The sequence below is a fragment of the Crocodylus siamensis genome, chromosome 1 (genome assembly GCF_052110815.1).
Source record: "Crocodylus siamensis isolate JL-2025a chromosome 1, ASM5211081v1, whole genome shotgun sequence".
Classification (NCBI taxonomy): domain Eukaryota; kingdom Metazoa; phylum Chordata; order Crocodylia; family Crocodylidae; genus Crocodylus; species Crocodylus siamensis.
The window spans coordinates 203949040-203974022 of record NC_143395.1 but is presented as its reverse complement, the minus strand read 5'-3'; the positions used below and the strand labels follow the sequence as shown (position 1 = coordinate 203974022).

General features: G+C 45.8%; 1 protein-coding gene across 1 annotated transcript in view; it reads right to left on the bottom strand.

The window, feature by feature from the left end:
* ATL2 (atlastin GTPase 2) overlaps positions 1–24983 on the bottom strand; it is a 70679-nt gene that overhangs the window by 29017 nt on the left and 16679 nt on the right. Inside the window, exon 2 of the mRNA XM_090052967.1 lies at positions 1880–2148. Within this exon, the coding sequence (XP_089909093.1) occupies positions 1880–2148 (269 nt within the window). The remainder of the gene's footprint in view (positions 1–1879; positions 2149–24983) is intronic.

The window sequence follows — 24983 nt, the reverse complement described above, 5'->3', positions numbered from 1 at the left end:
AAAAACTGGCTGAATCATCAGGCTCAGAGGATAGTAGTCAATGGCTCAATGTCTAGTTGGCAGCTGGTATCAAGTGGAATGATGCAGAGGTCTACCCTGGGGCCAGTTTTGTTCAAGGTCTTCATCAACAACCTGGAAGATGGGATGGAGTGCACCCTCACCAAGTTTGCAGATGACACCAAGCTGGGGGGAGTACTAGATATGCAGGAGGGTAGGGTTAGGATTCAGAGAGACCTCAACAGATTGCAAGACTGGACCAAAAGAAATCTCATGGAGTTCAATAAGGAGAAGTGTAGTCCTGCACTTAGGATGAAACAATCCCATGCACCGATACAGGCTGGGGAACCAACTGGCTAAGCAACAGCTATGCAGAAAAGGACCTGGAGGTTACAGTAGACAGCAAGCCAAATGAGCCACCCACACGCCCTTGTTGCTTATAAGGTTAATAGCATGCTGAGTTGCATTGCCAGCAGATCAAGACAAATAATTATTTGCCTTTACTCAGCATTGGTGAGGCCACATATGGAGTAGTGTCCGGTTTTGCACTCCACCCCCCCAGCTACAGAAAGGATATGGACAAATTGGAGAGTCCAGTGAAGGGCAGTGAAAATGGTTAGAGGGTTGGCCAATATGACTGAGGAAACTGGGCTTATTTAGTTTAGAAAAAGAGAAGACAGAGGGGATTTAGTAACAAGTCTTCAGCTGTTATTGTAGCTGTACTGTTCTCAGTGGTGGCAAATGACAGAACAAGGAACAATGGTCTAAAGTTGCAGCAAACCAAGTTTAGGAAGAATTCTCTCAGTAAGAGGGTAGTAAAGCACTGGAACAGGTTACCCAGAGAGGTTGTGGAATCTCTATCCCTGGAGTTTTAAGATCTGACTAAACAAAGACTTGGCTGGGATGATCTAGTTGGGGATGGCCCTGCTTTGAGCAGGTGGTTGGACTAGATGACCTCCCAAGGCCCTTTCCAACCCTATTTTTTTTCTAATCTTACAATCATAGAAAAGTGAAATTAAACAAAATAATGATCAGTGTTACTCCTGTAATTGCTAACTCTGGGGAACAATGGAATGATAAAGAATTAAATTACTTAAAGAACAACAGGAGACAGCACCTATACTACAGTGAACAAAATAAAAAGCCAATCCAAATATTTGTTTGCAGAGTCCCCACATCACCATCCTCACAGCCCAAAGCTTCATAGGGTAGGCTGAAAGGTAATTCTGTCCTCTTCCTAGCGCCTACAAAAAAAGATACAATTTACACCACAGATCATATCTTGTTAGTCAATGGCTTTAAAGTCCAGAAGAGGAGGGGGTCCAGGAACAACTTCATTGTTCACTGGACTTCTTCAGTAAGCCTGTTTTAGAAGAGTACACCAGTTGGTGTCCAGTGGGTTTGTTTATGCTTTTTCTTTGTTTTATTTTATTTTATTTATTTTTTTGGGGGGTGGGGGGAGAGAAAGACAGGGCTATCAGGAATAAAGAAATGCTACATAAAAGCAGGAGATCTATAAGACAATAAAATGTGAAGATACTATCATACCACCATTTGCTTGGTCAAAACCTTGAACTTCAATTTGCTCACTCTTCACAAACTTCTATAGCATGGCCATCATGTGCAATGCCATGTTAGAACCACTCTTTCACTTCTCTTCCCCATGCCAATAATGGGTTAGATTATGATAAAATTACCTGAATGTCCTTTGGAATGGAAGATCAATATTGCAAAGGCAATTAGGTCAATATTTCTGGAGTATGAAGATGGAGAGGTGCGTGCATGCTATATTATACACTACTCCCCCACCCCACCCCTCTTACTTTTGAGGGGATAAGTTACACAAATTTTCCTTTTGGAGGAAAGATCCTCAGCTACTCACCCTGTTGTACATGTATCTAAGCATGAAGTCCAGTAAGAAGGATTTCCCTTTGCGGAAAGCTCCTGCTACAGATACAACTACTATATTGAGATCTTTTATGTGTTCCTGAAGCAAAATGTTTTCCAGTGCCTCTTCATCTAGTTCAAAGTTGTGATCATCTTCATGAGCAAGAACAATCTGTATTGGTCGTGGCTTCTTCAAATCCACTTCATCATCTGAATCAACCACAGCATCAAAGTCAATTAGGTCATCCTCCTCAAAATGCTTACCTGGAAATTAACATTACAAAACAAAAGTGAGTCCACTGATGAGCAATATGAAACTGCATGGGGAGAACTGAAGACCCTTTACATCAGGGGTGGGCAACCCTAGGCACGGGTGCCAAATTGGCCTGCAAAGGTATTTTTCTTGGTACATGCACCTCAGAGTACATGGCAAGGAGGGGGCTGGGGCTGCGCTGCCACAACAAGGATTGGGATCCTTGTGACTCCCCTACCATCCCAACATCTTACGAGTTAAGGTTGAGAATGTTTTTGGCATTCTACAAAAACTTTGCCCTGGTTTACATACTTTTTCCATCATAAGTTGTAGCAAAGCACCTACCAAGAAATCATCATATGATAAATGAGTCTGCAGGTACTTTGGGTCATTAGGGGCCACTTATAAAAGTTTTGTTCCATATGGATGTCACCCCTGGTAGGATAAGCCTTCTCCAGTTTTCTGTATCCTATTCCATAAGCAGTGACCATAACATTAGAGCATAATCCCATCTCACCTGAGCATTCTTAAAGAAATACACATACCCCAAATTTTTCCAGCATTAAACATTAGTGTCCTTTACAAATACAGCTTCTATTGATGGCCTTTCCTCTCTCCTCATTAAGAAAGAAGTTAAAATTAACTAGTGTTACAAGGACAAACCTGCCATTTTTAAAACAATATTTTTCTATATTTATGGATAGATGGGACAGTCCAACTTCAACAGATTTGTTTGCTAGAAGTAGAGACTTCAGTATTATCTAGTATAGTTTCCAGGGCTGCACTGCAGGGAAACTTTGTGTTTCATTTTATATATATTTCTTTCCAATCCCCGCACAATATTCATTTTCATCCTCATGTGTATTGGAAAATTTGGCAAACAAGCAGTGTATTTAAAGTGTAAAGGAACTACCTTGTTAATAATTAGCTAAGTATTGGACATCTCAGAGCTAGAAGCTCTCTCACAGAACAGGGTTTGGATTGCTAGAGATGCGTATGCATATAGCCTAAAGCTATCAGATATGTATGCAAAAGCCAAGCAAGAATCAAAATGCTGAAGTGATTTCAAAGCCACTGGGGGAATAGAGGAGATGGAAAAATGTAAGCATCTTGAGTGAAGGATTAATATACACAGTTTGAAAGTGAAGAGGTCTTTGGAAATAAAAAAAAATACTCAAGAGCTCAGAAAACATGGTTTTCTGATGTGCATGTTGTCTGGCCTACTACAAAATAAAAATGAATACACATACACATTCTGAAACAAAAAATTCTACAAATATTACTAATAGCAGTCAAATCTAGCACATAAAAAAAGCCAAGGACTTAATACTCATTCTATTCTACAACAACATGTGGCTTTTTTTTTTTTCAGCCCCCCTACCCCAACCCACATCAGTCTCAAGCTATTATTTCCAATTCAAATTCTTCAGCAAGTAAAAAATGTCAGACCAAACAATCTTTTATGCCAAGCAGGGAACACATGTAATTAATACAAATGAATAAACTGTGGAGTAAACTGCTCCGCAGTAGGATAATCACGGGCACAGCGCAGGTCAGGAACAAACTGAGCCAGGGAGAAGCAAATTAGGCCAGTACTGCTCCTGTCCTGGTCTGCCCCCCTAAAGCAACTACTGGGAACTCCAAGCTCCAGCAGCAGCTGCCCAGATGCCAGCCCTGCTCTCCAAAAGGCTGCTTTGTATGTTGGCCCACCACCACATGCTTTTGTGGCCCAGAGTAGTCTGCAGCCTGCTGACAGGCCTTGAGGATGCTGTTCCAGGAGACTGTCCCCAGCATGCCACGGACACTCCTCACCATTCCCTTGCAGGCACGGTATCATGGCTGCCGAGGTGCTCAATGACAGCCTCCTCTTCCACCCCCTGCAATAAGGCACTTGGACAGCCACCCACAAACCCCTGGCCCACACTGCAACCACAAGAAAACAGACATTAGACAGTTTGTAGCAAACCAACCTTTATTTCCCTCCACAACACGAGAACCCCCCAACCCCAATGTGCACCACCAATGAAGCACCCTTATCCCTGTGAAACCATTTACTGCCTATTGACAGGGTTGGGGGAGAGGTGCCTATGGTATACAGCCTCGAGGGAAGCCCCTAGTACCCCAAACTTTGCCAAAGCCACCTTGAGTCTGGATGCTGCCACAGCAAGGCTGGTGGGCCAGAGGTTGGTACAGGGGCAAAGGTGGGCAGTGTCCAGCTTGCTCAGCCCACTCCCCTTCCTCCTCCACAGGGCCCGGGCCAGCATGGGGAGCTAGTCCCCAACTGGGAAGTGCCTGCAGTAGGGCCACATGGAGGTAGGGTAAAATGGCAGATGAAGCAAGAGGCCAGGATCAGGAACAAAGGCTAGGGACCCTGCCCAGTGCAAATGGTGATGCACCTCCTGCTACACCCACTGGCAAGCCCAAAGCAGGCCTACAAAACTAAGGAAGTGATACTCCCAACTGTACTCTTCACTGGTGAGACTGTAGCTGGAGTACTGCATCCAGGTGCCACACTTCAATGAGGATGTGCAAAAACTTGAGGCTCCAGAGAAGAGCCACCCTATGATCATGGAATTGCAAGACAAGCCATACAAGGAGAAGCTGAGGGAGTTGGGCCTCTTCAGCCTACAGGAGAAGGCTGAGAGGGAAACTTGGTAGCAGCTTACTGCTACATCAGGGGAGTACATCAAGAACTTTGTGAACAGCTGTTCACCAGGGCACCCCAGGGGAAGACCAGGACCACTGGATACAAACTCCTGGAAGGTCGCTTCAGGCTGAATTCCAGGAAAATCTTTCACAGTCAGGGGGTCCAGACTGTGAAATAAACTCCCACCAGTGGTAGTGCAGCCACCTACCCTGTAGATCTTCACAATCATCATCTCGCTGGGGTCACTTGACCCCAGTTGTCTTTTCCTGCCTAGTGCAGGGGAACTGGACCCGATGATCTACAAAGGCCCCTTCCAGCCCCTAATAATCAATTAATCTACAGGTGGCTATCAGAGACCAGGACACCAGGAGTGGAAACAGACACCTCCAGAGCCAGCACCACCTCAGTGACAGGCTGGTGCTGGTTCTCTGTGCTGGCAGCCATTGCTCAGCACACTTCCACACATGAATGCCTTATGCCTCCTGAGACCAGGGTGGGGGCACAGCAACTGCCCGCAAGCAGCAGTAGGGTTATGACAGCAGTGAGTGGGGAACTCCTGCAGGCGGCTACGCTGATGTTGGCAACAGGGTGGGCCAAGTAGGGACTGCCCGCAGGCATCCACAGCAGTGTGGGTAGCGGGGAGGTGGTGGCCACCCACTGTCTACTGCCACTGGTATCTGCAACAAAAGTCAGCGACCACCAGCAGACACTGCCAGTGCTGTCGGCAGTGTGGGGGTGGTGAGTGACAACTGCCCACAGGTGCCACCAGTGGCCAATCTTAGGGGGTGCACATGCACCCCCTACACGTCACCAATTGCTTCCATGTAGTACTCCTCCTAGGACTCCATTAGCCTCTGCAGAAAGGTGTGGTGCACCATGTGATCCTTGGGATCCACCACATGGGCTCATGCTCCATCAACTCTAAGGCCTCCCACATCCTGTAGTACATGCAGCACCAGGCTCGACTCAGAGCCACTCCTTGGAGAGGATAACCGGCTACTTGAGGAGCCATTTGGATCTTGACTCCGGTGCCAATACAGCCAGTACAAACTAAGCACACCTGCAGAGGCTGGAGGCATCCTTGGGGCCCCGTTGCCACTACCTCCGGGTGGTTCGCCCCTGCATCCAGCAGCTGGTTCTGTAGAACAACATTTCAGAGATAACAGGCACTGTACAGAGGGGCTGTGCACTGGTCACCCTCAAATTTCAGGGATTGTGCATGCACAGGCACACAAGGACTATGGAAAGTTGCCTGGGTGGTCCTTTTCACAGGCAGCTGCCAGGCAAGCCTTCCTTGCTTGCTTCCACAGCAGGGGCAGACAGGCTGTTTGTCTCACACAACCTGCCTTCTTCCTACCCTATCCAGCCCAGGCCATATTTGGCCCCTCCCAGCAGCTGCTGCAGCAACTCTGGAGCAACTCTGCACCCCCTGCCCCCAAAAGGCTTCGCACTTCACTCCCATGCCACCAGGCCTGTGGCACCCACTGCGGTTCTGGCAGTCAAGGACAGGTGCAGCAACTCAGGAGAGCCAGCTGGGCACTCAGTGAAGTGCTGAACCACCTTGAGACTGCCTGCAAATTGGGGAGGGGAAGCAAAGAACTCTGGTAGAGGGGAGGGCCCCTCACACCCTCTGTGCAGAGCCCCTGGTTCTAGACTTACATGTGGCCACGGTGCTTCCACCCCCACCTAGCCCTCCTCCCTGCACAAGGGCTTACCGGGCAGGTGGGGGTGCTGTTCCCAGCAGTTGGATGCAGTTCCTGCCTGCAGAGATTATGTCCAGCTGGGCAACGCGAGCCAAGGCGACAAGGCATGGCATGTGGCCAGCGGGCAGTGGCCCCCCTCCATTGATGAGCCAGAGCTAGCTAGCATCCACAGGGGACCAGGCTGCTGCTGCAGTAGCAGCAGCTGGGACGGGTGGTGGCCCAGGCTGCCTGAGCCACTGAGAGCATCAAGTGTGCTGGGACCTGGTACAGGAGCCCTGAGGTGCCCTCCCCTAGAGTCTGCCTGGGTGGCAGCCCTTGTTTCTGGCTCGTACACCGTGCCTGCGCTGCTGAAGACATGCAGGGTCTTGAGAGGGTCCATGAGGACCAGGATCCTCTCAAGCTCCCAACAGAAGGTCATGGTTCTGGGCACAACCCTAGACTGTCTATTGTGGGTCACAGATATGGACCCACTGTGCCCTCATGGCCTTCACCCAGCACTTGTGGCTGGTACACTGGTAACTGCACTCCTACTTCTGCTAGGCCATTCATAGATGTAGGCATTGACCATGTGGCACAGGAGTCAACTTCCCCCCAGATGGCATGAAGTTGGCTCATGGGTCCAGGTGGGCCCCCATCCCTAGGTGTCAGTGGCCACAGGGCCCAACATGGCACCTGCTTGGAGCAGGCTCATCAGGTGACAGCAAGCTCAGGCCCAGGCAGCAGATGGCACCAGCAGCCTGGCACAGTGCCTGGGAGCAACCCCAAGACAGCAGAGGGCATGGAGGTCAGTCCAGGGCGCTGGGTGGCTCCATCATGCAACAGAGAAGCTAGCTCCACCACAAGGCTCCTGCACCTAGCGCTGCCAAGCCATGTCGCTCAGCAGCAGGCAAGAATGTGGCCCCCTGCTGGCTGGGCTGACCAGGTGCAATTTACTCCTGGGTCAGTGTCTACAGATACACTACTGTGCAGTAATCAAGCTACTGTGCCCCAACACTGCATCTGAAAAGGACCTGGGGGTGACAAATCAGCCAGAGGATGAACATGACCCATCACTGCAATAGTTGCCAGCAGGACAAATAGAACTCTGGTGTGTATCAGCTGAGGCATTGCCAATAGATCCAGGGAGGTGCTCTTCTACCTCTATTCAGCATTGGTGAGGCCACAGCTGGAATACTATACCCAGTTATGGGCACTGGACTTCAAGAAGGTTGTGAATAATTCAGAAGGGTACAGAAGAGGGCCATCCATATAATCAGGAACCTGGAAGATGGATCCTATAAAAGGAGAGACTCCTGGAACTGGGTTTGTTCAGTGCGAGTAAGAGAAGACTGAGAGGCGACTCAATAACCACTTACAAGCATGTCAGGGGTTAAACACACCAAGATCCAAGGGGTACAACTTTTCAGAAAGGCCCTTTGGAAAGTGTCCTCCCAGGGAAGTGCACAAGCTAGTTGAGGAAAAGTTCAGGCTGGACAAAGACAAAACTTCTTTTCCATAAGAGTATCTAGAATCTGGAACACTCCCAGCAGAGGTGGTGCAGTTGCCATGCCTGGAGGTGTTCAAGAGGAGGCTGGACAAGCACCCTGTTGAGCTCATTTGAGCCCAACTACGACCAGACTTGACAACCTTACCAGTCCCTTCTGGTCCTTCTATTCTAACAGCTGTGCATATGTAGATGCAAGACATTTACTGTGTAGCTAATTAGTCTACTGTACAGTAAAGTGTCTCATGTAGACATGCTCTTCAAGTAACAGCCAATAGTAAGTGTTATTTAGTACCTCCTGAAGAGCAGTACCTAAGACCTACAAAACTTGAACCCATTATCAAAGCCTTGGTCACTGTAGCAGGGCACTAGGGTGCCTGCTACTGGCAATAGGAATAAGGGCTCAGCTGCCACTCACCAGGGCAGCAGGTGGGAGTTGTTATGGTGACTAATTGGGTCAGCTGATTGCAAGGGGGCAGTTCCCCTGCGGGCAGCCTAGGAGAAAGAGGGAGATCTGTGCAAGCAAGCTGAGCAGAACACTAGAGAAGCCAGGTAGCTGGTAAGCGACTGCTTGGCAGCACTGGGTAGAAGAAACCCTGATGAGGAGATGTGAGAGGGAGCCAGGTTTGCGTGGAACTTATGTTGGAATCCCAGAGGGGGAGATTTCAGTTGTGCTTGGAAGTTATGTTGTAACCCAGGAAGGGGAGATTTTGGGTTCAGTTATTGTTAAAACTGGAGGACCAGGCAAGGCTGTAGGGGTGGAGGCAGCCTCCTTAGGAGCTCCCCAGTAAGGTGGGGGTGTTCCCAGCACCACAGGGGCGTTGCGTTTAGTGGGGTATCCCAACCCCAGCCCAGCAGGGGTGATATTGGGACGAGCCCCAATTGGGAAGAGCCCCAGTGGGGTATAGGCCCAAGAAGGCGGGTCTGGGGGCCAGGTAAGGCTAAGGCCGCCTGAGCCCCAACCTTGGGAAGCCCAAGTCAGGCATAGAAGGCCCCAGTGCAGGCAGGGAAGCACGAGGAGCGCAAGCACAGGCCCCAGTGCGGGCAGGGAAGCACGAGGAGCGCCTATATTGGAGTAGGCCCCAGGAGAGGGCACGCATATAGAGTAGTCCTGGGAGAGGGCACGCATAGGGCGTAGAGTCCCAGCATAGTAAGGCGGACACCGTGCCACAGTGGGCAGAAAGGCAGCCTCCCATTAATAATATGAGATCAAGAGACGTGGTGGGCAAGATAGAAGGTGCATTCAAGACCCGAGTTGGCACGGGTAGGTAGGGCCCCGGGGAAGGTCACGGCACCCCTGGAGGCTGTCCTGCCACAGTCACCCTGGAGACAATAGCCATGAAGCTTCTAATACCTACTCTAAGATTATATTCACCCATATACTTAGGTAATCACTACATGATACTATAGCCCCTAAGTCCATGCTAATGAGGTGGGCGCTCTTTGCAGCTGTGGGCAACGCACTGAAGTAGTGATATGGGGAATTCCTTCACATCATAAGCATCTGGAAATGCACGAAAATGGACTCAATGGTCCAGGAGGCTCTTTACAGTTCTGTGGCTAGACTGCTACCAGTACTACAACTAGGTCAGGTATATTTATACATCACTGCACAGTAGGTGTGAAGGCAGACCCTAAATGAGTCTAGCCTGCCTTAAAAAGATCTGAACTGTACAATCAATTGGCTCCCAATCCACTTTGGCCAGGTTCTGGGTCATTTTTCAAAACTTCTCCCAATATGCCCTGTTGAGGCGGTCAGTCCAAACACTCTCTGTACCCTTGGTTAAACTCTTCAAGGATGGGCAGCAAAATACACAGCTTTATTTAGGGGACATCTTCCAGAAATCATGTGAGGATTCATACATCTCCTTCTCCAGTCCAAATGCATTATGAGACACAGCTCAAATGCCACACCAGAAGACTTTCTAATGAAGGTATAATCTGCTACATCAGGGGTGGGCAAGGTATGGCTTACGGGCTGGATCCAGCCTGTGGAGGGGCTTTGTATGGCCCACGGGAGGGTCCTTCTGTCCTGCCTGGCCCTGGCACCATCTGGCCCATGGTGCATCCTACCACCTGGGTGTGCAACAGGGCTAGGGCAACTCTGCAACTGTACTCCAACCCCATGGGGACTGGCAGGGACCTGCATACACAGCCCTGGCATGGCCTGCCCTGGACCTGCCCCAACTGGAACAGAGCAGCTCCAGATCAGCACACATACCACTAACCTCAGCATGGCCCATGCCCACTCCTGATCTGCCCACCCACGAAGTCTGGTGGCAGCAGCAGCAGCCAGGCAGAAGTTGCTGCTGGGTGCAGGGGAAAAGCAATTGCTTCCACCTCACTGCTGCCAGGCCCTTCTTGTTGCAGCTACCTACAGCCCACACCCAAGCTGCCCTATGGCTCATCTCCACCACCATTGCCTCCAGGCCAGCCAGTGGAAAGCAGCCAAAAGGGCAGCCCAGGCACAGGCTCCAGGCAGCCATAAGAAGAAAGGCCCAGAAATGGTGAGAGAGAGGTGGTCGCTTTTCCCTTGTGCCCAGCAGCAGCTTCTGCCTGGTTGCCACCACTACTCATTGTGGGCATGCAGGTGCAGGGTGGGAGAAGTGACAGGGTGCATGGGCTCCGGGCTGTTCACCGGCCCATGATAGCTCCCCAAAACAGCTTATGTAGCCAGCAGGCCCAAATTAAATTGGGATAATAGGATACCAAGCCCCTGTAGATCTTCTGGAGTTGAGGGTAAATCTTTTAATACACATCTGTACACAACCATAATCCAACAAACCCTCATGTCCTGCATGAAAAGCTTCCGTGACTGGGCTCTATTCCAACCATACTGCATTTGTGGTTATTGTAAAATGCTGAACTAAAGGAATCTTACCCTTGGACTGCCAATTGGGTCATTTCAGTCAAGATATGGAGACAACATTTTCCAACACCTAATTGCAATGCATCATGAACGTATAGGATACAGTGATGTTTATATAATCTAATGGTACCCTTTTGCTACTATTCGATTCATTTATTGCCAAATGCTTGCTTACATCCATTAGCTTTGAACAATCAATGGTCTGCCCAACTTAACATCCTGAACCCTGTTCCAAGTAAGAAGGCTTTGGCATCAGATGAATTTCATTTGCCTTCTGGATACAAGAAAACTTTACCACTAACCCTAAAAATTCAAAAGTTGTATGGTAGCAGCCCTGGATTCCTTTCAAAAGCTGTCTTGTTAGCCAGTTCCAAGAACATAAGCATAAGCATAAGCATATTCTATTCTAATCTGCATGAAGTTTCCACCTCCAAATATTCTGAATACACAGACTCAAGGCCATTTCAAAAACACTACCAAGTCTATAGTGCTAAAAAACTAGAACTTGGTGTTTATAGTTGGTTAGACTTTTAGCTAAAACACTATATTTTTAAATGCTAGATCATTTAAAAATTTAAAGGACCAACTGACAAAAGTAACTGGCAGACACAGAATTCTAATGTTATTTGGGTAGGCAAAAAGCCTCCTAAGTTACCTTGCACTGGGCAATTCCTCGTAGCATCTGAGCTCTCATTCATTTCCCATTTTAAAAATTTTTTCTAGAGGCTTAGGTACTCCAAGCGCAAAAGATGTACAGGAGATCCTTGCCATTCGCAAGAGATCCCCGCGAATGGTGAAATCCACAAATACTTAGAAGCCCAGCGACAGCAAGCACAGAGTTGCCGCAGACACTGTCAGTGGCAGAGAAGGGAAGAGTGAAGATGAGTAGGCTGGATGGACCCACTGAAAATTAATCAAAAGAAGAAAAAAACTTCCCCGAGAATGGGGTGGCAGATCGATTGATCTGCAACAAGCATTAAATACTGCTACACTCCTTCAAATTACTGTGGCAGCAAGTCAGTTAATTAACTAAAGCTATGACAGTGTGGGTTTGAATATTCGCACCGCACATATTCAAAACCGTGAATGGCGAGTGTTTCCTGTATTCACTTGTATAGCATAAATTTACATACTTAAACAGGCAACTTGAGGGCATAAGGGGTGTGCATCAGGATGAGGGAACACCTGTTCACCAGAGCACCCCCAGGAGATGACACAGTCCAACAGTCACAAACTCCTCCAAGACTGTTTTAGGCTGGACATAAGGAAAAACTTCATTACTGTCTGAGCCCCCAAGGCCTGGAACAAATTACCCCCCTCAGAGGTGGTACAAGCACCTACTCTGGACAATTTTCAAAAAACATTTGGACATTTACCTTCCTGAGATCCTTTGACCCTAGCCGACTTCCTGCCCCTTGGGCAGGGGCTGAACCCAATGATCTTATGAGGTCCCATCCAGCCCTAATGCCTATGAATTTATATAATTAAGCACCTAAAAGAAGACAGTAAGGTTGAAAAATATTACTCCATGTCCTTTAGAGGTCAAACTTTTTTTTGAGAAATAGCATCGATAAATCGCCCCCTGTCAAAGAGCCCTTAAGTTCTTGACTCTTGGACTATGGATACTTATTTATTTCCATCTTACATTTCAAGATGCTAGATCACCTTCTCTAATCTAGTGCCAGCTAAGGAGGAGAGGCTTTAACACAACCTATAAATATCTATACTCCTTTGGGAAGTCAGATTCTTGAACAAAACATCCCATCTCTGCAGAAGGTTCAACAGATGCCATAAAATTGAGCTTGTTCATTATTTGGAATTGTTAGGCTTGTAACTTGATCATTTAATTCAACATCACTGGAGCAACTGAGACTCAGTAGGAGGCATCTCTTGCCTGCATCTATTATTCCAACAGCAGTAGTTAGGAGGTTTGTTGCAAGTGCAAGGTATTATTAAGTCTTTTCTCTTTTGATAGTCTTCAGCATCCCAGTAGGCTTCAACACGTATGGTGACAACACTTCTTTGTCACACAATAAAGGGCTGTACTTAGATGGCTCTAGCAGCAGTTAAAACCTTGAGAGAAGCTTCCCAAACAAGGAAAAAAGGGAAGAGAAAAAAAAAAAAATTAAGATCAAGAACGCACACCTGTCTGGGATAACTTGTTTCAAGAGGAGCAGGTACTTCCAGCACCAGCCAGGGGCCAGTAACACTTCTTTGAAGTTCACAAGATTGTTAGTAGATCCTCCTCTACAACCCCTTCAGGTAAACAGATCCTCCAGCTCCCAAGTACAGTCACTCTACTCCCCTGTTTAATTCCTATTGTTTCAATTTCATTTACTGGCAGAACACTAGGAGGTGAATCAAAACTGTCTTTTTCAGCTCATCTAATCAGATACTGGGAAACTCTCAACATAACTATAGGAAGGATTATAAATCATGATGAATCATGTCCTTTCACAGCCACAAAGGAAAAACTTGATCTATCCAGAAAAGCAAGTTTCAAATTCATGCCTGGAAGAGCACAGTACCCTTCCTTTCAGAAGTAACCTTATAGTAATCATTTGTTATGGACCAAAAAAAGGTGTTAAGATGCCTGAACTCCCACTGCGTTTTAATGGAACTGAAATGCAACAGATTAAGTCAGACTACTGAAATTGGATCACAAATTAATGCTGAAGAATGGGAGTCTATGGGTGAAGTTAATACAACACAAGTTCTGGGGTAGTTTGAGCTGGAGTCAACTGCTCCCAGGTGCAACATCTAGATTTTACCTGGGAGTGTACACCCATGGTCAGCAACTACGTGTGCATTTTGGTGAAGTAAATTACTCCACTTCAAGATAGTAGTTTTGGGGATAGTACTATCCTATGGCAGACCTAAAATTAGTTTACTGCGCCCTAATACCGGCACATATATAGACTGTGATGCTTTACTGTGGAGCCAGTTAGTCTATTCTGCAGTAAAGTGCATGTGTAGATGTACCCTATATGGGACAATAGTCCATCTATCTGCATGATAATAAAAGAAAAAATTTAAAATCCTGTGTTAACACCATCTCACCCCGCTTACAGTTAAGCATATTTATGGTATAGGAACAGGTGAATGTTGAAGGGAATGCAGTCAAATCAGAAGGATTCTACTACATATGGGGCATGTCTACAACTGCTATTCAGGCAAAGCAAACTCCAGCACTTATTGCACTGGAGTTTACTGCTCCCAGGTGCCATATTTACACACACATCTGGAACCACAGCACATTGAGCCAGGTTCGGAGCAGCCCCAGCTGGCAGGGGGCTTGGGAAGTCAGCCTGCCAGCCTGGGGCTGCTCCAACCCAGGTCAACATGCTTTGGAGAGGCTGGCTAGGGCAAAAAGGTGCTCCAGTACAAGGCTAGCCAGCAGGCAGCCCCGCTGTGCCTCAGTCAGCCACATCAGCATCTACATGTGCAGTGCTGTGAAGTTAAACTCTGCAGCAGGATAGTATTTGTATACAAGTACTACCTTGCTGTGGAGTTAGTTTCTTGTGACCTAATAGGGCCACAGGTGTAGATACGAGACGTTTGCTGTACAGCTAGTTAGTCTGCTCCACAGTAAACATCTTGTGCAGATCGGTCCATGGTGACCACCTCGGAATCAAACTGTTCTGAAAAAAAAAAGTTTGGAGACAGTGAGGGGGAAGTAACAGGCTGCCAGTTACCAGCAAACCACTTAGCAGCCTTATTTAACCTTCCTGAAAACTCTGCAACAAAAGTAGTAAGACAATGATCATTAATCTTCTGGAGCAGCAAAAATTACAACTGCAAAAGCCTTCTTTTGAAGAGAAACACCATCCTTAAGACATCATGGTCTGGTGTCAAAAATTTGAGAGCTTTCAGCAATAGAAAAATCATCCCATCAAGTCAATGTCCTACAGGGGCAAATGCTTACTTAGAAATATGGTCTAAATTCTTGGAATTTACTGAAAAAGAATTTTCTGCCTGCAAGCCAGAAAGTTTGGGAAGCTTTTTGATCACTGAAGGAGAGTTTGAGTTCCAGGAACTAGCAGTTAAGAACAAATTTGAAATTAAATTATTTTTAAAAGGGACTGAATGCATTGTAAAAAATGTGCAACTGCTGAAGTTGGATGTGTTAATAAATAACATTGAAAAAAAAATCCAATAAAAATGTAAGCACCTATATGGATCTGGTGCTACTGACAGGAGTCAATTTACATATGGCAACAGCCATGGGATTGTTCTGGCAGTTATTTAATGTACATGCATGATTTAAAAAACAACAAAAACAAACCACAAAAAATAGATTTAATATCATTAAAAAAAGTTTTGCTTTTTTAAAAAAGACAGCTTAAAATGAAATTTGAATTTCATACAGTATCAACTAAAGTATGAATTTATTTCAATAATTATATTTAGTAAGTCTGTCAAGCCAGGAAGCCTCTATTATAACTAGGAGTCTACTGAACTTGAGGAGACAGCCGGTCAATTTTGTGGGCAGATCCCAGAGCTGGCCCCCATTTCTTGCGGGTCCAGTGTGACAGGACCCCCCACCAACACCACCACCACCTGATTGGTTGAGGTGCCCACCAGCAGGGCAATCCCATCCCTCTCCACAGGTTGCCAGATGGCCCAAAACTACAGCTTAGTTACCCCTCATTGAGGCAGGAGATGCCAACAATCCATGCATTGAATGTGGATTAATGGCTTCCAGGGGCTTAATCAGGGTTCTAGCCATCCCCAAGTAGGGAGGTTGCACCAGAGTCCCAGGCTGGCTGTGGCAGGCACCTGGGAGGCTGCACTGGGGTCAGTATCGCCCCAGCCCGACTCCTTGCTGGTTGCAGGTGCACAGGTGCAATGAGCCAGGTCAGAGCTCTGCAGACCCTGGTGCAAGCTGCCTGCAGCCTCCCTGCCTCCAGCCACAAGCAGTCCCCTTTGACCTCCACCCCATGCTCCAGGACTGCAGAGAAAAGGGTAGGAAGCCCTGCTTGCCAGTAAGTGGGGGTTTTTCTTGGTTTTTAACCAAAGCCTACCCAATTGCAAATTCTGTGCAGCCATGAATTTAGAAGGTCCCCAATTATAAGAACTCCAGAGTTAAAGGCCGATTTTCTTCTATATAAGAACAAGAAAGAGGGAAAAACATCTAACTTTTGAGGTCAAGGTTGAAATAATATTGTGCCATATTTTTAATATATTAGGGGCTTGATAGTGCAAGGAATGCAGGGGTCTATGATACTGGATGCAAAGTCATCACAGGTGTTGGAACTTGGCCTCTGACTCTAGTAGGTACCACTGTGTGCTCCTCATCAGGATTAGCTATTAAGACCACTTGGTTGATATCAAATTCCTGTTTTATTCTCTCTACCTGAACTCTGATCAGCTCAACTCAAAATTATGAATATTTATGATTCTGTACCTAAGTGGAAGGTTGTTTTCCATGAACTAGAGAACAAGCATCTGCTCAATAGCTACCAACCCCTGCTTCTGGATACTTCAGTTAACTGGCCCTTCTTGGTCCCTTTACCCATGTACAAAAGTGTAAAGCATGAAAATTTCTCAAGGGCTCTATCCATATCAGTGGTTCTCAACCTTTTACCTGGGACACATTAGCATAACTATCAGCTTGCTGTGACCCACAGAGCATCTCTCCCCACCCCACTGCATCCAGCCCCCTCCCTCCGCCGCTTGCTCACCACACCCCAACACTGTGTGCATCTCCAGGCAGCCTTGCAGCATTTCCCTCAGACCTCCCAGCAACCCTTTAAAAATCTTCTTGCGACTCACTTTTTGGTTGCAACCCATGGGTTGAGAAATGCTGATCTCTCTCTCTCTGAACTAAAATACTGTAGCACACAAGGACAGGGGGTTAGAATAAAGAGAATCATGGATCAGTTGGGGGAAAGGGGGGGGGGGTGCAGTGGTTGTCACCAGGAGGAGTCTTAGGTTTGTTGTTAAATTTGGCATGGAAGGAGAGGGAACAGTAAGGAGCACTGCAAGCAACAGAAAGGAAACAATACCAGGCTTAAAGACAGCGCAGGAAGAGAACATACTGTGTAATGTACACTACTCTAGGTTCAAAGCCTGGAAACTAGAGAGAAGAAAAAGACTGCTATGGCTGCAGGTTGTGAAATACTTGGGACTATTTTCAAGGAACTCTTGTGCCATGGGAGAAAAAGGAGAGAGAGAAGAGAGACGCATGCACCAAGTGTAAAAAGTGCAGAGATACAAGGTCTGGTAACCTGAATGAAGCAACACTATGAAAAATGCTTCTCAGAAGGCGATGAACATGACAGTGGTGATGTGGACACATCTAAGCCATCTGGAGCAGTTAAACTTACTATTTCTGAACCATTCTTATGGATTGGAAGTTTTAATATATGGGTGCAGTGACCATTTGATATGCAGAACTTGCCCCCCCCCCCAAAAAAAAAAAAAAAGTTTATTTGCAAGCTTTTGGGCTCTCACACCCTTCCTCAGGCAAAAGGAGAAAGCACAGATTGTAACATTTATCTCAGATAGAAGTGAAAATTCATAGTGCACAGAAGAGTAATACTCAAAGAATTTTTTTGCAACTATTTAGTTGATCTAATAAAAGATGATCACCTCTGCCAAAAGTTCTGCATATATTTTTTGCCTGTAGACCAACACAGCTAAAACCTGTATTCCTGTGGTCATTTGATACAACTTTTAGCTAAAGATTTAAGTACACCAGGACTAAAGGAAGTAGTTGTTGTTATGGAAGTATTTTACCATTTCAACTGGATGTTTCAGCTTCACTGAAGAGAGCTGCTGGGGGATCCGAGCTAGCTCTCCCAAGATGTATGATGGAATTTAGTGATCAACTGCTGAGCTATTTATTAAGAGCTAGCCTATTCTGAGTGATGACCATCCATGAAGAAAACTGTGACAAAATTGTTGGAAGTATCACAACTGAAGTAGTAAACATTTCTCTTTAGACAAAAATGTAGAAGATATGCCCAATACATATGCCATTTCCATAGCCTTGGACAAACTACAGAAAGATTGCTGCTGTACTGTAGATGCTGCTGAAGTTTGGAAAGGACTGCAAGAAACATTAAAGCAAAAAAACAAAACAAAAACAACACAACAGCAATGTTAAATTGCAGGCAATAGTAAAATGCTGGATCCATCCACCTAATTTTCTTACCAATGTTCTTAATACAAAGTACCAGGGTAGATGCTTAACTGCCAAAGAAGAAAATGGTGCTATGATATGAGCATCTACTAAATGGCAACCACAAGTAGTAAGTGCTTGCTGAAGATGGTTTTAAAAAAAAAAAAAATCACACCACTGAACTGGTGGAAGTCGCTAGCAAAACTAAATCAGCTTTTACCAGCACTAGCCTCTTCTGCAGGTGTGGAAGAAATATATTTTCTTTATCTGGACTGGTTCATTCAGGGTCCCACAATACGGAAGGGATATGGACAAATTGGAGAGTTCAGCAGAGGGCAACCTAAATGGTTAGGGGAGTGGGGGACATGATTTACGAGGCGAGGCTGAGGGAAACTGGGCTTATTTAGTCTACAGAAGATAAGACAGAAGGAGGATCTAATAGCAGGGTTCTACTACCTGAAGGGTGGTTTGAAAAAAGATGGAGCTAGACTGTTCTCAGTGGTGGCAGATGACAAAACAAGGAGCAACAGTCTCAAGTTACGGCAAGGGAAGTTTTGATTAGATATTAGGAAGAATTCTTGCTAGGAGGGTAGTAAAATACTGGAACAGGTTACCCAGAGAGATGGTGGAATCTCCATTCTTCGGAGTTTTCAAAACCCGGCTAGACAAAGCTTTGGCTGGGATGATCCTGCTTTGATTGGGAGTTAGACTAGAAGACCTCCCTAATTTTCTATGAATCAAGAGCTGAGAAATCTGTAAGGAGTTGGGGGGGGGGGGGGGGGGGGGGGGAAAGGGTGTCACAAAAACTTATTTCTCTCTTCCAGCCTACAAGTAAAAAAAAGTGGGGGGGAGGGAGGATAAGATTTATGGAGTTCTAAAATCCTGAAAGGAAAGGAGGTAAAAATTTGAGACAGCCTCGGTAAATACGGTTTCATTTTAAAGAGAACCATACCTTTGTGAGCATGGCACTGCAAAACAAACCAAAAAAAGGCTTTGCCATTCCTGGTTGAGAGCTTACATGCAGACAAGCTCTGCCTTGCATCAGATGTACACAAACTACTATTGATGACCAAAGTCAATTACACTATTAAAGGGTCATAGGAAAGTAGGGCTTGAAGGGACCTCACAAGGTCATCCAGTCAACTGGAATAGAGAAAGGAAGTCTGCTTTCATAAATCTTATAGTCAAAAGTAGGTCTCATCTCTGGTTTCACTTGTGATTATACCAAATACTACAATTCCAGACTGGTTTTTAAGTATGGTGGTGTTCATATTGAAGTGACAGTATATTAAGAGCCTAAAGTTTATCATCTGAGCTTTTGGATGGGAAGTCTGTACTACAATCCCAAGGCACTCGTTGTGGGGAAAATATAGTGTGCAGGAGCATAAATAAAACGAACTGATAGCGCCTTTCAGACCTTCTCTACTTAAAAAGGGTTCTTCTTCTGTCTATGGAAAAGGCCTACATATCTAGTGTTTTTTGGGGCAGTGGAAGGAAAAAAAGTAGTGAAAACAAAAAAAAAAAAAGAATAAAACCAACCAAAAAACAAAAACAAAAGAAGTATAGGCACATGTAAAAAGAACTCATAAGGTCCCTTAATGGAGTTACTGCAGATTGAATTTACTTCACTTTTGTTAACAAGGTAGATTTAGAACCTCACATATGGTTTGGACCACTGCTACTTATTGTTATTGGCATCCTTTAGTCTGCAAGAGACTGTAGATATTACAGCCCATGACAGATGGTTTGCAGCATGTAATACGACTTAATACTCCAATCCGAGGTTTGTATGATCTATGGCAATGATTGCAAAATGTGTGCATCACAGTTGGGTGGTTTGGGAGCTACCTTCTTCCTACAGACTCTTCTCTTCAAGCTGTTAGAGCCAATTCCTCTTATGGAATTTAATATCCTGGTGGAGATGATGCCACTTGCTAAGAATCATAGTTTCATAGTTTGTAGGGTCAGAAGGGACCTGAGCAGATCATCAAGTCTGACTCCCTGCCTTGGCAGGAAAGATTACTGGGGTCAAACAACCCCAGCCAGGTGTTCGTCTAGCCTCCTCTTAAAGACCCCCAGAGTAGGAGCCAGCACCACTTCACTTGGAAGTTGGTTCCAGATCCTAGCTGCCCTGACTGAAGTAGCGTCTCCTGATGTCTAGTCTGAATCTACCCTCTGCCAGCTTGTGACCATTATTCCTGGTCACTCCTGGTAGCACTCAGGGGAACAGGGACGCCCCCAATACCTGCTGGTCCTCTCTGACAAGTTTGTAACAGGCCACTAGATCCCCCCTCAGCTTTCTCTTGTGGAGGCTGAACAGGTTCAAGTCCCGTAGCATCTCCTCATAAGGCCTGCCCTGCTGCCCCCTGATCATGCGAGTGGCCCTCCTCTGGACCCTCTCCATGCTGTCCACATCCCTCTTGAAGTGCGGCGCCCAGAACTGGACGCAGCACTCCAGCTGCGGCCTGACCAGTGTCGCATAGAGGGGGAGGATCACCTCCTTGGACCTGCTTGAGATGTATCTGTGGATGCATGACAAGGTACAGTTGGCCTTCCTGACTGCATCCCCACACTGCCGGCCCATGTTCATCTTGGCATCAATGACAACTCCAAGATCCTTTTCTGCCTCTGCACTGACGAGTTCCCCAGCCTGTACGTATGGTGCCGATTCTTCCTCCCCAGGTGCATCACCTTGCACTTGTCAGTGTTGAATCCCATCCTGTTGTCATCCGCCCACCCCTGTAACCTGTCTAGGTCCGATTGCAGCCTACTCCTCCCTTCTGCCGTGCCCACATCTTAGTGTTGTCAGCAAATTTGAACAGGGTGCTTTTTTACCTCCTCATCCAAGTCACTGATGAAGATGTTGAACAGTGCGGGCCTGAGGACTGAGCCCTGGGGGACCCCACTGGCCACATCCATCCAAGCTGAAAATGACCCATCCACCACCACTCTCTGGGTGCGGCCCTCCAGCCAGTTAGCAACCCATTTGACTGTGTAGGTGTCAATAATCACAGCCCCCCAGTTTTTTAAATGAGAATGGGATGAGAGACGGTGTCAAAGGTCTTCCTAAAGTTCAGAAAGACTATGTCCACTGCTACTCCTGCATCTAAGCATTTGGTGACCTGGTCATAGAAGGCCACCAGGTTGGTCTGACAGGACCTGCCTCTAATGAACCCGTGTTGGTTGCCCCTAAGCATAAGCTCCCCTGCTGGCAGGGATAAATTATTATCCCTGAATAAATTCTCTCAAAAAGCTTGCCCAGGATTGAGGTAAGACTGACATACCTATACTTTCCTGGGTCCTCCTTCCTCCCTTCTTTGAAAATGGAAGCCACATTGGCCCTCTTCCAGTCCTCTGGCACCACGCCAGAGCACCATGAGTGCTCATAAAGCCGTGCCGGGGGTCCCACAATGACCTCAGCTAACTCCCTCAGCATTCTGGGGTGCAGATCGTCCAGACCGTCTGGTTTAAATACATCCAGTCCCTCCAGAAATTTTAACTAGATCCTCACTAACCCTTGGCTTAGGTATGCCCCCCCCTGGGGCCTGAGGGGGTTCTGGTGTGGGGGCTGATCTGGTTCGTGCTCAGGAAAATGGAGGTAAAGAAGTTCTTAAATAGGTTAGTTTTGTCATCTGGTGTGATGATCAATTCCACATGCTTTCATATCTTGCTTGTATGTGTCTTTAAAGCAAAGCTTGGGGTGTCTTGTTCTTGTTTTCTCAGCTAGTTCCCTATATAGTATGTCCTTGGGTATACGTCCATCTTCTAATCTGCTCAAATGGCCTAGCCAGCACAATCATCTGTCTGAGTAGGGCTGTCACACTTGGTAAATCTACCCTTTGAAGAACCTGTGTTGATGACTTTATCTTGCCATTTCATGTTAAGTATGCAGCATAACCAGTGCAGATGGAAGCTGTTTAACCTTTTCTCTTGATGTACATAAAAGTTGTCCATATTTCCCCAGCAGACATGAGTGCTGAGTATACAAGCTTTGTACACTAGCATTTTTGCCTTGATGGCAAGCTCTGAGTTGTTCTAAGCTGTTTTAGTCAGTCTGCTGAAGGTGGTGGCAGCCTTCTCAATGCAAACATTGAGTTCTTCATCCAGCAAGAGGTTGATAGTCACTGTAGAACCTAGGTAGTTGAACTTTTAGACTACTTCTAGCTGGTTTTCATTAAGGGTGATTGACAGATCTTGTGGAACTCCCCGTCCTAGTTCACCTGTTTTCTTTATGCCAAGTAAGAGCAAAATGCCTGACAAGCTCTTGAAAGTTGATCCAGGAGTTCTTGTAGCTGGTCTGCATCATGGGCTGTAAGGTCAGCATCATAAGCTAACAGAAGCACCCAGACAAGCAACTTGCCAACTTTAGTCATTGCCTCAAGTCATGACAGGTTGAAGTTTCCTATTCAAACTTGTGTGAAGGTACACTCCACCTTCCACATCTGTAAACGCACAGTTCAGGAGTACTGAGAAGGAGATTGCAAAGAGTGTAGGGGCAAGAATGAATCCTTGCTTCACTCTGCTTTTCATCTCAAAACTGATATTTCCCCTTTTCAGTTGTCATTCTGCGCGATAAAGTTGCAGGAAGACCCACACAAGTGTTATGGCACTACTACAGGTTTGCATGCATCACTGCCTTCCTACTGCCGACTAGTAAGTCCTGCCAAGTAGCCTATTTTAGAGCCAGAAATAATTAACTGTTTTGAATATTTCTGCTATAAATAGGACTGATGAGTTAAAAATTCCAAAGTCTTGTTTGAATATTCCAGACTGGGGCGAGGGGATATCCATTAAATCCACTGCATACCTTTTGTATTATAGGACTTTCAAATGCATTAATTCTAGACCTGTTATATAAAAACCTTAATAAAAGCTCAGAAGCTGTAAGAAAAGCTGTAATTCCACAAGGAAATAGGGAGGAGATATTTTGGTGACCTAGAAACCTAGGAAGTGTCACAGCTGATCAGACCCAAATGGGTCTCTCTCATCTTGGACAGCCTTAAAAATTACTTTTGCATGTTGAATAGCATGCATGGAAAAAAAAAAAAAAAAAAAAAAAAAAAAAAAGCAGGAAGAAGATTCCTCACCCCTCTATCCCACTAAATGAGAATATTGGAGAGCTGCTGTGTTTTGCTGCATTTTTTTGGTTTTTGAGGTGGGGCAGACAGAGAGAAAGACTGAGGAAAGAATTTTTGCTACGAATTTATTATTGTAGCCAAAAGGAAGTACCAGCCCCCCATAAGTTCAAATTTCCTGCCATATACTTGCCATGGCTTCTGCTGATGCATTGGGAAAGGCAGGAGCATTATGAAGTTTGACACAAACCCTGTAAAGTTTTGCTTCCTGCTTTAGAGCCAAATTCTGGGTCAGATAGGTATGATCTTTCATTGCTGAAAGGAAGTGTGTGTGTATGTGGGGGAAGGAAAGAAACAGCAACATGAAATAAGAACATGTTTCTACCCGCCTAAAAAAATATTTCCTAGCATATTAAAAAAAGTGCAACAGGACTCATGCCCAAAGCAGCATCATAAAAAAAAAAAAAAAAAAAAAGAGAGAGAGAGAGACGACACCTTAAATCTGGATGTTTAAGTTCCTCATGACACTCTTTTGAAATATTCTTGCAGGCTTTAAAGAGATACAGTATGCAAAAAACTGAAGGGGGCAGGAGAAGAAGCAGAATCCACATTAAAATTTTCCCTCAACTCCACCTCACACCTTTGCCAACAAGACCTCTCATCTATCTTAAAGATGTCAGGTTTCCTACCACCAAGACTAGCCACATTTCATAAAAACAGTAGGCACTTACATGCACTCTAAAGGCTTAGAGCAGTGTTTCTCAACTCTTGGTGCACATACCCCTGGGGGCATGCAAGACAAGGGCAGGGGGTGTGCAGGTGCTGCATTTCAAGTTTGGCCCACCTCCCTGGCCACTGGGTTGGAGGCATCTTTGCCTGGTTGGGCTGGAAGTTCTGGCCGCCGCACTTCCCGCTGTGTCCAGTGTGCTGGGGCTTTCATTACCCAGCATCAGGTGTGCTGGGGAGATAGGGAGGGGTGCTTTGCCCCAGGCTGTGGTCCATGAGGAAAAAGTGGGACTCGGCTCACGGTGGTGAAACCAGAAGTGCCATGATGGGACTTCCAGTTTCACTTTTGCTGCATTGATTACTTAAAAGGCGCCAAAGGCTGAGAACAACTGGCTTAGACAATCTGTCTGCCCACTGGGCAACCAGCTTCCTATTGGCTTGAATTATGAAGAATTCATTCACACTATTAGACCAGGATGTTATTCGAATGTGTTAGTTGTTATTTAGATATATTCATTGTTCAAAAATTCAAGGTGTCCTTTGACAAGAGCAACTGATGATTACAATTTTTTTCTAGGAAAAAGTTGCTTTTTAAAATTGTAACTAGCATGGATGTATTTTATGCTTCAAGGGCAAGTCATTGCTATGACAACTTAAATATGAGCAACTGTCCAAACATAGGCTGTAAATGAAAGTGTATTTTTATCTTCAGGATATATGTTGTAGCCACGTCTAAGAAATAAAGACAAACAAAACTCTTGGGTTAGAGGCAATATCTTTTATTAGACCAACTAAATAGTAGCAGTGTTGTTACTTCTCTCACTAAAACCCAGTTGTTACCAAGAAGAAAACTATCAGCTGCTTCTACCCCACACTGCAAAGAGAAATTTGGCAGTAGCTGCCAACTGAGCAGCTAAATTGCTCAGTTCTGCCATGCCACAGTTTACCAGGAAGCTAGCTTTCACATTCTGGTTCAGTCATTCAGGCCTCAAGAGCACCAGTGTTTAAGGGTATCAGTCAGCCTGCTGACCACCAGTTAGCTTAAACAAGTGAAACCTGTCTTTTATTGCCCCTAGGCTTGAACAAGTGAATCAATTATGCTGTTTCCTTCCTCAACTCAGTATCATCCAATATGCAATAACTTGCACCAATCTCACAGACAGAGGAAGTTAAACCAGAGCAGTTTAATTCCTGAATGAAACAGTGGCTAAGTTACT